Source organism: Oncorhynchus keta, chromosome 1, assembly GCF_023373465.1.
Source record: "Oncorhynchus keta strain PuntledgeMale-10-30-2019 chromosome 1, Oket_V2, whole genome shotgun sequence".
Classification (NCBI taxonomy): Eukaryota; Metazoa; Chordata; class Actinopteri; order Salmoniformes; family Salmonidae; genus Oncorhynchus; species Oncorhynchus keta.
In genome coordinates this window covers 64,345,587-64,357,796 of record NC_068421.1, presented here as the reverse complement: position 1 = coordinate 64,357,796, position 12,210 = coordinate 64,345,587, and the positions used below count along the sequence as shown (strand labels likewise).

The 12,210-nt window shown below is 38.2% G+C and overlaps 1 protein-coding gene and 1 long non-coding RNA gene across 6 annotated transcripts in view; both read right to left on the bottom strand.

Annotated features, from left to right (window-relative positions):
- The window catches only part of LOC118390856 (uncharacterized), a 102,254-nt gene that overhangs the window by 13,051 nt on the left and 76,993 nt on the right, over positions 1-12,210 (bottom strand). For 4 of the 5 annotated variants that reach the window (XR_008060798.1, XR_004827027.2, XR_004827029.2 and 1 more), the window contains one exon: positions 5,964-6,068. This is a non-coding gene — a long non-coding RNA (uncharacterized LOC118390856). Of the gene's footprint in view, positions 1-5,963; positions 6,069-7,750; positions 7,861-12,210 lie in introns of all 5 variants that reach the window. The other variant, XR_008060800.1, reaches the window with a different exon arrangement.
- sox2 (SRY-box transcription factor 2) lies at positions 8,282-10,325 on the bottom strand. The gene has a single exon (XM_035781545.2). It carries the CDS (start codon positions 10,012-10,014, stop codon positions 9,067-9,069), a length of 948 nt encoding a protein of 315 aa, XP_035637438.1. The 5' UTR covers positions 10,015-10,325; the 3' UTR covers positions 8,282-9,066.

Sequence of the window (12,210 nt, the reverse complement as noted above, 5' to 3'; positions counted from 1 at the left end):
GTCCTAAACAAGATGACTATTAATCAAATACTGCACTTTTCAAATGTTACCTTTTCCATTCTCTGTAACCAAGTTATGATTCCATCGATTGATCCATTTAATTAATTTTCCCCTTCTCCTCTCGCCCGGGGCAACTTTGTGATGGAGTGATGTTCTGATTGCGGGTTTGGGATGCACGCGCAGTAGAAGGTACTCATGGTTTAGATGTCCCGCTTATCGTCAAGCAAAACGTCACATAATCAATAAGAGCGTTCCAGCTGTCTGGGATCTTCATCTCTTCTTGAAGTCGTAACTTGGTCTGACACCCTGCCAACTGTGTGGCCTCGCTTCATATGGCCATACACTTCATCAGTTAAGCAATGAGCCATGGAAATATAGGGCATTACTTCCCTATGTAGACCTACAACTATGGAAGGTTATACAAAATAGGGTCTTGAACAACAACCAAACATGTTTACGGTGGCCCTCTCTCTCTGGAAAACGTATCTTGAAGCAGACGATATGTTTTTACTTGTGTTAGGCTCGGCTACATAACTCGTTTCACTGCGTTGTGCTAATGGTTGGGGCCTATAGCGCAGAGACAGTGAAATCTCATCCAGGCACTTTTCTGAGGGAGATGTCATTTCGCAGGGAGGACACAATGACGAGCTCGGGAGTGACAGAGCTCTGATCTCCGCGATAGGGAGATAGCCACCTGATTTAAAATGGTTCGCTTGTTCCCCTTAGTCACTCGATCAGCGTGTGAACTCTTCTTATTTACAATCAAATGCAGTTCAGAACAGCATACCTCCTACCCCCTCTGTCTCTTTACCCTATATTTAACTAAACCCTGCAACAGGTGCAGCTCCCAAAACCCAATAGTGTAGACCTTTATAACAAATGAATTAATAGGGCATCATTATTATTCACTGTCTTATGAGTAAAACGTAATGTTGTGTTTGCAACAGTGGACGTTTAAGAAACGAAAAAAAATGCATTATGAGAAATATATGAATAGCCTGTTTCCCAGAAGTGAGTGTCATCCTCTCCCAATCAGGGCGCTGTTTACCCCATGCAGACAGACTCTTGTCGCATCTGAGTCATGCCTCATTATCAGTCACAGAAAAACGCCTTGGATGGTCTCTAGAGACTTTTTTTAATAGACCCACTTTTCCATTCCAGAACGGTTTCGGCAGAACGGCATGAGAGAGACCATTCAAAAACGGAGAGCCACAGAGCAGTCTTGAGTATTATAATTAGGGTGATGCAATCCATGGAAATGTATGGATTCAACATAATCGACTTTCCAGTACTGGTGGTAGTGATAGAATAGGCAAGCAGTTGGAGGACATCATTTACTGTTGGAGGGAAGTCATCCGTAATTTAGTATATTTAAACACAACCATTTTGAAGTTATGGAGGATATTTTTTCGATTGTGTCATACACTCACATAATCTCACACTGGGAGGAATAATTCTGCTGTTGTTTATTATTAAGACCAATAAGATGTCATTTTTTATGTCAGAGCAGGTCTACTTAATTTAGTTTTATCTAACACATTTATGTCTCTAACTCTACTGAATAGGCTAGGCCTACTTAAATCATGGTATCCAATATCGGTATCCAATATTCTCGTTTTCCTATAGGGAAAATGTGTGCGTTTTTTTAAATATGTAGATATGTGATCATTTTAGTTGTTTTGTCAACAAACCCACGTGCTCAAGGCGAGTAGTTCTCCAACTTCCATTGAAATGACTCGGGCATCATGTCTAGAGAAATATAAAGGGCCGTTGTGGGGCCCTTTCAGTGCTCAGACAAACTTTGTATACCCTTTATTCTAACGCATACAGAAAATGAGCCGCTAGCAAACGAGCTGTGTCGTAGATGTATTTCCAGAAACAATCTCGATCTGACACAGGGATAAACAACACATTGATGAAGTTGGACAAGGCTAAACTTTTCTAGGCCTACAGTGCAAACTGTTTGCCTAGCTACATGTCTATATGCTTATATTGAATGATTGAAATGCTGTATCTAATGATTCTACTTTTTTTTTTTTTCTTACTGATTTGTCTAAAATCCCGAAATGGTCTTTCCCAGGTGTTTATAACGTGATCGTTGATCAATATGAGGTGCATGAAGCCTGAAATCGTGAAGGAATTAAGTAAACAATGAGACCTGCTGTTGGGGAAGTCAGTGCATTGTTGTCGACAGAGGGTTACAATTGCCACTACTGGGAAATGACAAAGAAGTTCCCGTTTTGTCTGCTAAATATTTACCCAAAAGTGTCGAATGTCATATATAGGCCTACAATGTAACATATATGATTGTAGAAAGATTTGGAATAAACATAACACTTTTCACAAAATAAAACTAAATGTTACGTTTTTTTATTATATGATTGTGTAAGACATGTTATGACATTTTATATTTTATATTAATAGGCTTATTGTTCATTAGTTGGTAGTCCTGTCATATTACTTTTTTAGTCTAGTAGGCCTAACGAGTCAGATGCAACATTCAGGTCCTCGGTGTCTCTGAGAAATTGACACATTTGTCACCATTTGAGGCTCGTTGGCTAAACCTGTGCTTAAAAGGGGCTAAATTCAAGATATTAGGGGCACCCCCCCACACACACACACACACAAACACACACACACACAGTTCTTAGAAAGTGGTATTTCGAAAGATACCTTACAAATTAAAGTTCTGTTGTAAGATTTAATCATGCATATTGTTCAGCTATGTTATTTATTAGGTTTGCAAAAGCAAAACCTAATCACAACTGTGTTTGGTTAAAGGCCTGAAGGGAAGTATCAACACAGCAGCACAACTATTAAAAGCTGTCTGAAACAGACGTTCTGCTCACCACCCAGCGCACTCAGCTCCTCGCCTAGTTTTTATCCCAGGCTGTCAGTGGTCCATAAAGCTCGAGCTTGATCTGCATCTTACTGCACACCCCTGCTGGCTGCACCGCTGCATCAAAACATATATTGTTTTAGGCATAGGGTGAACAGTCCAATAAATGGAAACGCAGAAACACTTGTCCGACCAAAGTTGCGCATGAATAAACTTTGTTTCCGCGCAATAACATCCTAACCAATAAAGTTCTACGCTTTCACTTTTCGACACGATTAAAATGTATTCAGCCTATCGTGTAGTATTCCGTCATCACCGCTTGCCTGTCATACTGCTGTATACATGTGTCGGTAAAGACCAGACAGATACAATGTCCCTGAAATGAAAGTATTCCAAGTCCGCTCAGCCTTATTTCCCTTTACACAATGACAATCAAGATATAAATATGTTTTACTTTAGCTACAGGCAACCGTTTAAAGTTTTCGTTTAGACTCTTTGAATGGGAAGGAGACAGTGGGCCGTACAGTGCAAATAATGTTAATGTTTCCCTTCCTAGAATAAAGGAATTCGAGTCACAAACGGTGAAAGCTAGAACGGACAGTGGACGTGTCGTCTGCTCTAAGTTCAATATCTTTGCTGTTCACTTGTAGTGGCCATGCAGCTATTGAAATCTCCACAATTAGATGTGCATTGTTCCCTTCCCAACAACACTGCACAGAGAAAAGGTATTCACTGTCAGAGCCAATCCAGCGAAGCGTTTGACGTTATTAAATAATAAAGAGATGGTGATTTATATTGTTGTTCAGTAAAAGGGCCAATTATCAGCTTATATCCCGTCATTGCAAGTGTATTAACTTAGTTAGTTATAAAACAATGTACATTTAAGTTTGAGATGCCACTTCTAGCATGTCCCTCTAAAACCGGCTGGTTTGTAAAACTATGATAAGGGGTGACATGCTTCATCATAAAAAGCATAATCTTCCAATATTATAGCAGTTCGTTTTTTTACTGCATCCCATCATTGGAAGAGCATTCAATGTGCTGTTAATAACCTGATTAGTGCAGATATGTTAAATTCAATCAGCAACAAATACTCTCAACTTCTCCCTCAAAAGTGTTAAGTTTGATATTTTTTATATTAAAACACAAAACAACTGGAGTCACTGAAATAGTGAAACTTGAGAGACCAACTGTTGTATCTTATCAGGGCTACATACCGCGGTTTGGTTAGAATTATAGGCAAGTGCCAGCGGCCTCCATAGCAACTTGAGTACAGTGGTATATTGTATTTACTAGCACACTGGTAGGCTACTAATCCATTGAACTGTCGTCCCTGTTCTAATCCCGTCTCTCCTAGAAACCAGAATATGTAATGAGTTTAGGGCCGCTGTTTTACCATTTCAAATCCACCATCAATCAAATTAGGGTGTGTCCACAATCGAAAACAACTTAAATGGCCATGGTGATGATTATGAAAAAGAAGGTTCGACATTCTACTATTACTAACATCTCACTGGGCACAGACATCAATTCAACGTCTAGTTTTGATTTACATTTGGTTGAGTTGTTAACTAATGTGAATTCAACGTGAAATCAACTAAAAATGTCAGCATGTAATTGGATTTTGGTTCAAAGTTGGCTGAAAAGAAGACGAAATTCCGTTACATTGATTACTTTTTAAAAATCCAAATCAGTCTTCTACGTCAATTCAATGTCATCACATTTAATATTTTTGTTGTTGAAATGACGTGGAAACAACGTTGATTCAACCAGTTTTTGACGAGTGGGATAAGATCACACCACATCAATCAAACGGAAATAACTTGAAGAATGTTTTCAAATAATGTATGATGTTCTCAAAGCACACATTTGCATATGGCTATAAACCTTTCATTATCAAACATGAATGATAAAAACAGAAAAAGTGATCATTAAACAATCTTGAGAGTCATTCGGTCCCGCGCTTGTGTAGGCTACGTCGGTATATCTGCTGGCGAGCTGGTAAAGCCTGCACTGCTCTGAGAATGTATGAGAGGCGCAGAGATGATGGCATGCTGGCTGACAGTGTGTGGTCTATTGAACAGAATGCGCATTTTGGCCGCGCAGAGACCCCCATCCCCCTGCTTCCCTGCACCTGCACTGGATCAGGGAGCGACTGCCATTCACCCCACGAGAGACTTCAAATACATGGCATATCTGACAGATTTCAATTCAACGAATCTCACAATGCTGCATCCCCCCACAGAAAGCCGTCCACTACAACCCCCAACTCCTCAAACTACAGCAGAGAAAGCGAGAAAAGTAATTACTATAGAGAAAAGTCGTTTTCTTTACAGTGTAGCCATTAGTTAGAACCTTATCAATGGATAGTCCCAATGATGTGCGTAACGAGACATATTTTCCAGCAGAAATAGCCTAATAAATTCGTACAAATATCAACAACAATACAACATCAACAATACTAATAAGTAATCAAATATAATCTTTCAACATCTATTATGCCACCAGTCGAAATAAAGTTGTAGGCGAATAGCAATACGCGTAGGCCTTTTCTTGTTGTCTATGCAATTACTTGAATCCAGATGTTTTATTCAATACATAATATGTTATAAGAACACACTCTCGCACGTGGTATGTCCAATAAAATATTACCCAAGGAGAAAATTAAGTACTCTATTTACCAATCTAGTACATGTGACGTCATTACCCGTACTATCAATAGGCTAAATCTGGTGACTGATTAGGGTTGGATTAGAAGCCTAGTTGGCGACCATTACTTGTGCGCATATTCCACAACCTCTGGATCAGAGAACACTATGGGACACATCTCTCACGTTTGTATATAATTTATCAAACGATACACCTCTTATTAACTACAAAAGTTGTATAGCCCTACAAATATAACATAGCCTATATCTTATTAAATATGGAGGTCTCTTGCCGTAGGCTATATCTTCCTACCCATATGAATGAGATCTGGACACTAGAGATTAACATGTGTTTATACACGTTGGGCCCTCATATGTTATGATAATTACTATCCAGGAAGAGCGTGTCATTTCACAAAGATATCAAAAGATAATATCTGAGGGGTTTTACTATGAGCAAAACATAGCGCGCTTACCACCTGTTGCTGTCCAAATAGCTGCGGCAGACTGGGCGGACGGCGGTAGAGCAAAACCAGGCCTTTTGGAACCATTGGGTCCTCTTCTTATACAGTGCTGTTATCCTAAATCACACAAAACGATATATTTAGTTGTCAATGTTTTACGAGTGCCTATATCCAAGCATATGGGGGCCTACGTCCAAGCATTCAAAACATGAGAGGATTGAACACCAGCCATTAGGCGCTTTGAGATTAAATCACGCAATTGAAAATAATTTTAAACACTCCTCTTTTATACTTTCCTCCTACTGTGGTGAGCCAACAGGGGGATTCCTTGACTGATTACTGCTCCTCCAGGGAATAGAAAAAGCATTATATCCCTTATTCAACGTGTAGAAGACGAGTCTCTCAATGGAAGTCCAACACAAAAGTCTCAAGTTCAATAGGTCCAGTAGCCTAATATAATTGCTAGTTCATGCCCTGTACCTTATCACAACTACTGGGAATATAGTCGACACCTCTCTACAAAAAAAGTGCTCCGTTGATATTTTCATGCATGTTTTTCACTTACGTGTTTGCAATAGACTTTAAAGGTAAAATGCATATATGCTATCAAATGTTTATTTTCGCCCATTCCCCCCCAAAACACTAATGAAACTACAGCTAAACGCTCATACTTCAATATTTCACATATGATGACATGGGCCAATCCTGCTTCCATTAAATTAAAATAAAAGCCCTTACACACTCGACCTTTAAAAATCCTAGTTTATGAAACATGTTCAGCTATTACAACCAATTCTACTGCTTGTATAAATAATTAATTGAACCACTGCTCCCTGACCCCTTGAAAGTCCGGTAGGGACACGTTTGTCGAATAATACTTTGAAATGAGCCCTCGTCAAATATTCATTTAGCGGTTAATGTGAGCTCCTCTCCCCTGAGACCTAGTGTAATAGAAGCTTCCCAGCCTTGGCAAGCAACAGTGCAAATCTACCTCTACAGTTCAGGAAAAAATAATTGTTTAACACCCCCAGATTTAAAACGTTGTTATATTCAACGCATAACCTCATCTAGGGCTTTTTGTTTTGAAACAACAGATGACAGTGCGAACACTTCAGGAAGGATTTTTTAAAGGTTTGCCCATCGACCCATGGACATGAACCGTGTGAACCGTGGTTATCTTAAAAATCTCAATTTGAATAAACAGTGAATTCAATGGCCACTCGAAGATGGAGCTACAGTATTTAGGCCTCTGGGTGAAAATTATTTGAGCTGTTTGGGTCTTTTGATTCTTTGCAAAAATACTTTCCATTTGATTTAATCATTAAACAGGCTACATTTAGTGTACGACGGTCGAACAATTTGATACTAAACGAATAATCAAATTCATATGGAGCGACATGAAAAATGCTGTTGATGTGGTGCATGCATGCTTTCAAGACAAGTAGCCCTGCGTGTAACAATATGCCTATTTGTAATATAACATATTTGTTTCGTTGTTGCTCAGTGGGTCTATTTATATTAATATATCAAGAGCCGTTAATGTTATTCAATTTTAAATGATCGATACTAGAAACATGCCTTTAAAATCCAGCCGCTCAAATGGACTGTCTCAACGTCTATGTTGTCACATTCAAACTTTGTTTTCTGATCCATGAGAGGTAAACTTATTTCAAACCAGTATAGGCCTGTTTTAAATAATATGCATGCCCCGAACAAACCTGTTCTCAATTTGAATTAGAATTCAAATAAATCAAATGATGAGTGTATTGATTATGTAAAAATATAAAATGAACGAATACCTTCGTGAGAATCTTGAACATTTTGGGCGAATAATCTTCACCTCAAAGCATTGGTTTACAGGCAACAAACTTTGCACGATAGTCCTTCGTAATCCTTAGGCGCATAGCTCCTTTCACAAAAAAAAATAAAACGTCGTTAACCTGAGTCTTAATCATCTAAAGATTTAAAATGACAAATGCATGCATGCCTGCACATGGACACAGAAGCAACCACACAATAAAATTATTTGCTATGATTTTGTCTTTGTTGATAGTTCTGATGAAATATGATTTCAGATTTAGCACATTATAGCTTTATTTTATTCCTGTTTCCTTGGATTGTAAAAAACAACAACTATATAATAAATATGACAGAATATGAAAGGCTATAAAGTTATTACATATTATGTGATTAATAAATATTGACGCAACATGAATAACATAAATGCAATACAAAACATGAACAATCCACAACAAATTGAGCGTGGATGACAATCTTATCTAATGAATTAAATGATAAATAAAATCAAAACTCATACAATTTCAAGTATCCAAATTTCAAAAATTTATTCATTTCAAACTGCATATTGAAAAAACTCAGCTGAAATTGTAACTGTTATAATGATGATATTAGTTCGAATATATATATACATGAAGTGTTGGCAGCTGCGTACAGGCCAACATTTAAAATACAACTACGGGAATGAAATTTGAAATAAAAACTTAAAATATCACAGTAAATATACATAAATCGTACAAATCATTAGAAAATAAAGAACACAAACTTTATCTCTAACAGATGAAAAGTGGGAGACAAAATATAAATTAACAATTATGCTTAACCTGCAAGGAAAGGTTTCCGCTTCTTCTTCTTTTTTTTAAGGAAATTAAAATGGTTTAGTACTAATGACCCTCAAGGAGAAACATTTACCTGCTTTGCTTTTTCTACCGCTATTCGAATGTTTGCAGTTTTATAAGCATCTTGAACTCAATTTCAATTCTGCCATTTTCTTTGCTGCAGACTTTCTGATTATAAAAATGTAACCTCTTGTAGTTTACAAACATTACATCTGATTGTTATGTTTCTTTGATAAATACTGTACAAAAGGTGATTGCAATAATAAAACATCTGAGACTCTCCCACTTTCTACTTTCCAAACTTATACATCATTGAAAAACTTTTGCAGAGTTCCTACCGTTCCTCTAGAACTTATCTTTAGAATAGAAAGACAAAAACGTTTTATGTTCTTTCCTTGAGTTCTATACAACATTTCCCACCCCAAATTTTCTGTACAAAAATAGTCCAGAGTAGTCCAGTTTCTCTTATAAAAGTTAATTTACATATGTGATAATGGGAGTGTGCCATTAATCGTCGTGCCGGGTACAGGTGCGCTCTGGTAATGTTGGGACATGTGGAGTCTGCTTTGAGCAGTTTGCTCCGGCACCTCTGCGCCCGGTAAGTACATACTGATCATGTCCCGTAGGTCTCCTGTCTGACATGGAGCACCCCTGGAGTGAGACGACGATGTGACTACGGGGGGACTGGAACTGGACTCTGACTTGACCACCGAACCCATGGAGCCCAGAGTCATTCCAGGAGTGCTCTGCTGTGAGTAGGACATGCTATACGTGGGCGATCCGTTCATGTAGGTCTGGGAGTTAGTCATGGAGTTGTACTGAAGTGCGCTCATGTCATAGCGGTGCATTTGCTGCATCTGCGCGTTGTTGTGAGCGTTTAAACCAGGGTGCTGCCCGTAGCCAAGCTGCTCCTGCATCATGCCATAACCTCCATTTGTCCAGCCGTTCATATGTGCGTAACTGTCCATCCTTTGATTAACACCACCACCCAAGCCTCCCCCTACACCCACTCCCGCGCCCATGCCATTACCGCCCGGTGCAAGAAGCCCACCTGGCAGAGTGTACTTGTCCTTCTTCATCAGCGTCTTGGTTTTCCTCCGGGGTCGGTATTTGTAATCCGGATGTTCCTTCATGTGGAGAGCCCGGAGACGCTTCGCTTCGTCAATGAAAGGTCGCTTTTCGCTCTCAGATAGAAGCTTCCACTCGGCCCCAAGTCTTTTGCTTATTTCCGAATTGTGCATTTTGGGGTTTTCCTGTGCCATCTTTCTTCGTTGTCCCCTCGACCAAACCATGAAGGCATTCATGGGTCTCTTGACTCGGTCCGGGCTGTTTTTCTGGTTGTTTCCAGATGAATTTGAATTCCCAGTACCCCCAGAATTTGTCTGGGGTGCGGGGGGTTTCAGTTCAGTTTCCATCATGTTATACATTATTAACAGAGTTTTATTAAATTTGCCCGACCAATTGAAAAAGTCCAACTCAAAAGGTAGTTAGCTGGAGTTACCTTGTCGTTTTCAGTAACTTTGTAGAAATAGTAAACGTCTTTTTGCTTTGAGCCAGTAGGTCCTGTTGTGTCCACAAACTTCTCTCTTGGTCTCAAAGAATCAACAAACTACTTTTCCCTCTCCGCCAGAGCCTTGACAACTCCTGATACTTTTTGAACAAGTTAATAGACAACCATTCATGTGATGAGGGCTGTCAGGGAATAAATGCCTTTTTACCTGACCAATCACAGAGCGACTGTTCCCTCGGCCAGGATTGTGTCTTTTATTTAGCATAAAGGGGCGGGGTTACTTGCGGTCAGTGGTGGAGCACTGAGGCAGAATCTGCTGTTATCAACCAATAGGCCTAAGCTATATATTTATTATTGCAAGTGCTTTAAGTGGAAACATTTCACTAGGATGGCAAACTTTAAGTGCTTCCTACTGAAAATCGAAGGATTACAAGATCCAGAAATTATACAGTAGGATACATTTAATTATGTTGTTAGGTAAACAGCATATTGGACCAATTCAGCTGTTTCAATTTATATAGGCTATTATTTTAAGCCAACATTCAAAAGTTGCTGAGAATAATACATAGCATTTTAAAGTTAATTAGATATTGTATCTTTACTGAATCAAATGCAAATATCTTTATATCATGTTTTCTATTTGTAGGCTATATCCTGATGTTTTAAATGTTCAACGACTAAACAGGGGCAAAGCAAATGGGGGGATAAATCAATCAAAACATAAACATACAAATATCCTGGCCTATATTATTCTATCAAGTTCGCTTAGAACAATCACATTATTACCATTAGGCCATAGTAACAGTTGTAGTAATAGTTGTGAATGTAGAGGTCTAGTTGTAGAGGCTATAGCCATAGGGGTGATGTTATTCATTTTCTGTTAGTAATTAGAAGTAGTGTAGCTATCCATGAAATAAATATTAGCGTTTTCAGTTAACTTAACATAAAAGGAACCGATCAGCAAGTTCAGCTCGGTTTTTACATTGAAAAGGGGATAGGTAATCTTAGCTGTTTCCCCATTGTTGAAATGGATGAGCTTCACTTGAACTGAAGTTGAATGCCAAAAGAAAACGGAGGCAAGCCCATCACAAATAAGTTGCCTAGTTTTGTTTCGGGTGTTGTCAGCACATAAGCCTGAACAAAAACATGACTACATATAGCCTTTGTTGTTGAAATTCACTTAGTCGTAGGACATTTGAGTAAACAAAAAAAAGTTCACTCACTAACAATATGACCAAGAGTGGTCACTACTTCAATGACAGGCCAAAATAACACGCACTTTTGCGCATAGGCTTTCAACCCATAACATCAACAATTGGCATTGTTAAAACTCCTATAGGATAGATAGATACATGTTTTAAATAGGCCTATACAATTGTTTTTATTTGTTAATGATCTGATGGTTAATTTACATTCTAAATGTGAGCTATGAAAGATGATAGAATATGAGAAGCAACAGTAACAAGCCGCTATGTATCTTGTAAAAGCACGTGTTTATACATATATACATTCACACATAGGCTATATCCAAAAGGTTAGGCGTGAGCAACACAGACAGATGAAGCCATGTTGTTACATGCCTTCAGCGCCGTCTGCTGGCGAAATAGACAATAGCAAAAACACATTTATGAACCTTAAAGGTTTTATGGAACACTGTTATAGCCTAATACACTTATATATTCTGTTGTGAACTATAATAATATAACTTGTATTAACTACCAACTACATGTTTAGTTTACTGATAATGCCTTTTCCTTTGTAGGCTACATTCCCTCTTATGGTAGAACATTTGGCTATGAATGATGTTGTAGATCCTGGAAAAGCATCAGATAGGCCAATACATAAATGTATCGAGAATCTGGACACTGTATAGACTGTATTTTTAGATCACATTCTTGTGAGCGTGTGCTTACAAAATCTTAAACATTTCAGTGATATGCATCTACAATGCTTAACCTATAATATTACATTAAATTATATTTTAAATAAAATAATTATAGGCCTCTTTTGTATATTTCATCAAACCAAACATCACTACTTATTTAAATGTATATAGAAATTGATACATAGTTTATTACCACCATATTGAAAAGTTTAACATTTGAGTAATTGG

Bases quoted from the DNA above. Each gene is read 5' to 3' on its own strand.
- sox2 (XM_035781545.2), bottom strand. From the start codon at position 10,014: ATGTATAACATGATGGAAACTGAACTGAAACCCCCCGCACCCCAGACA.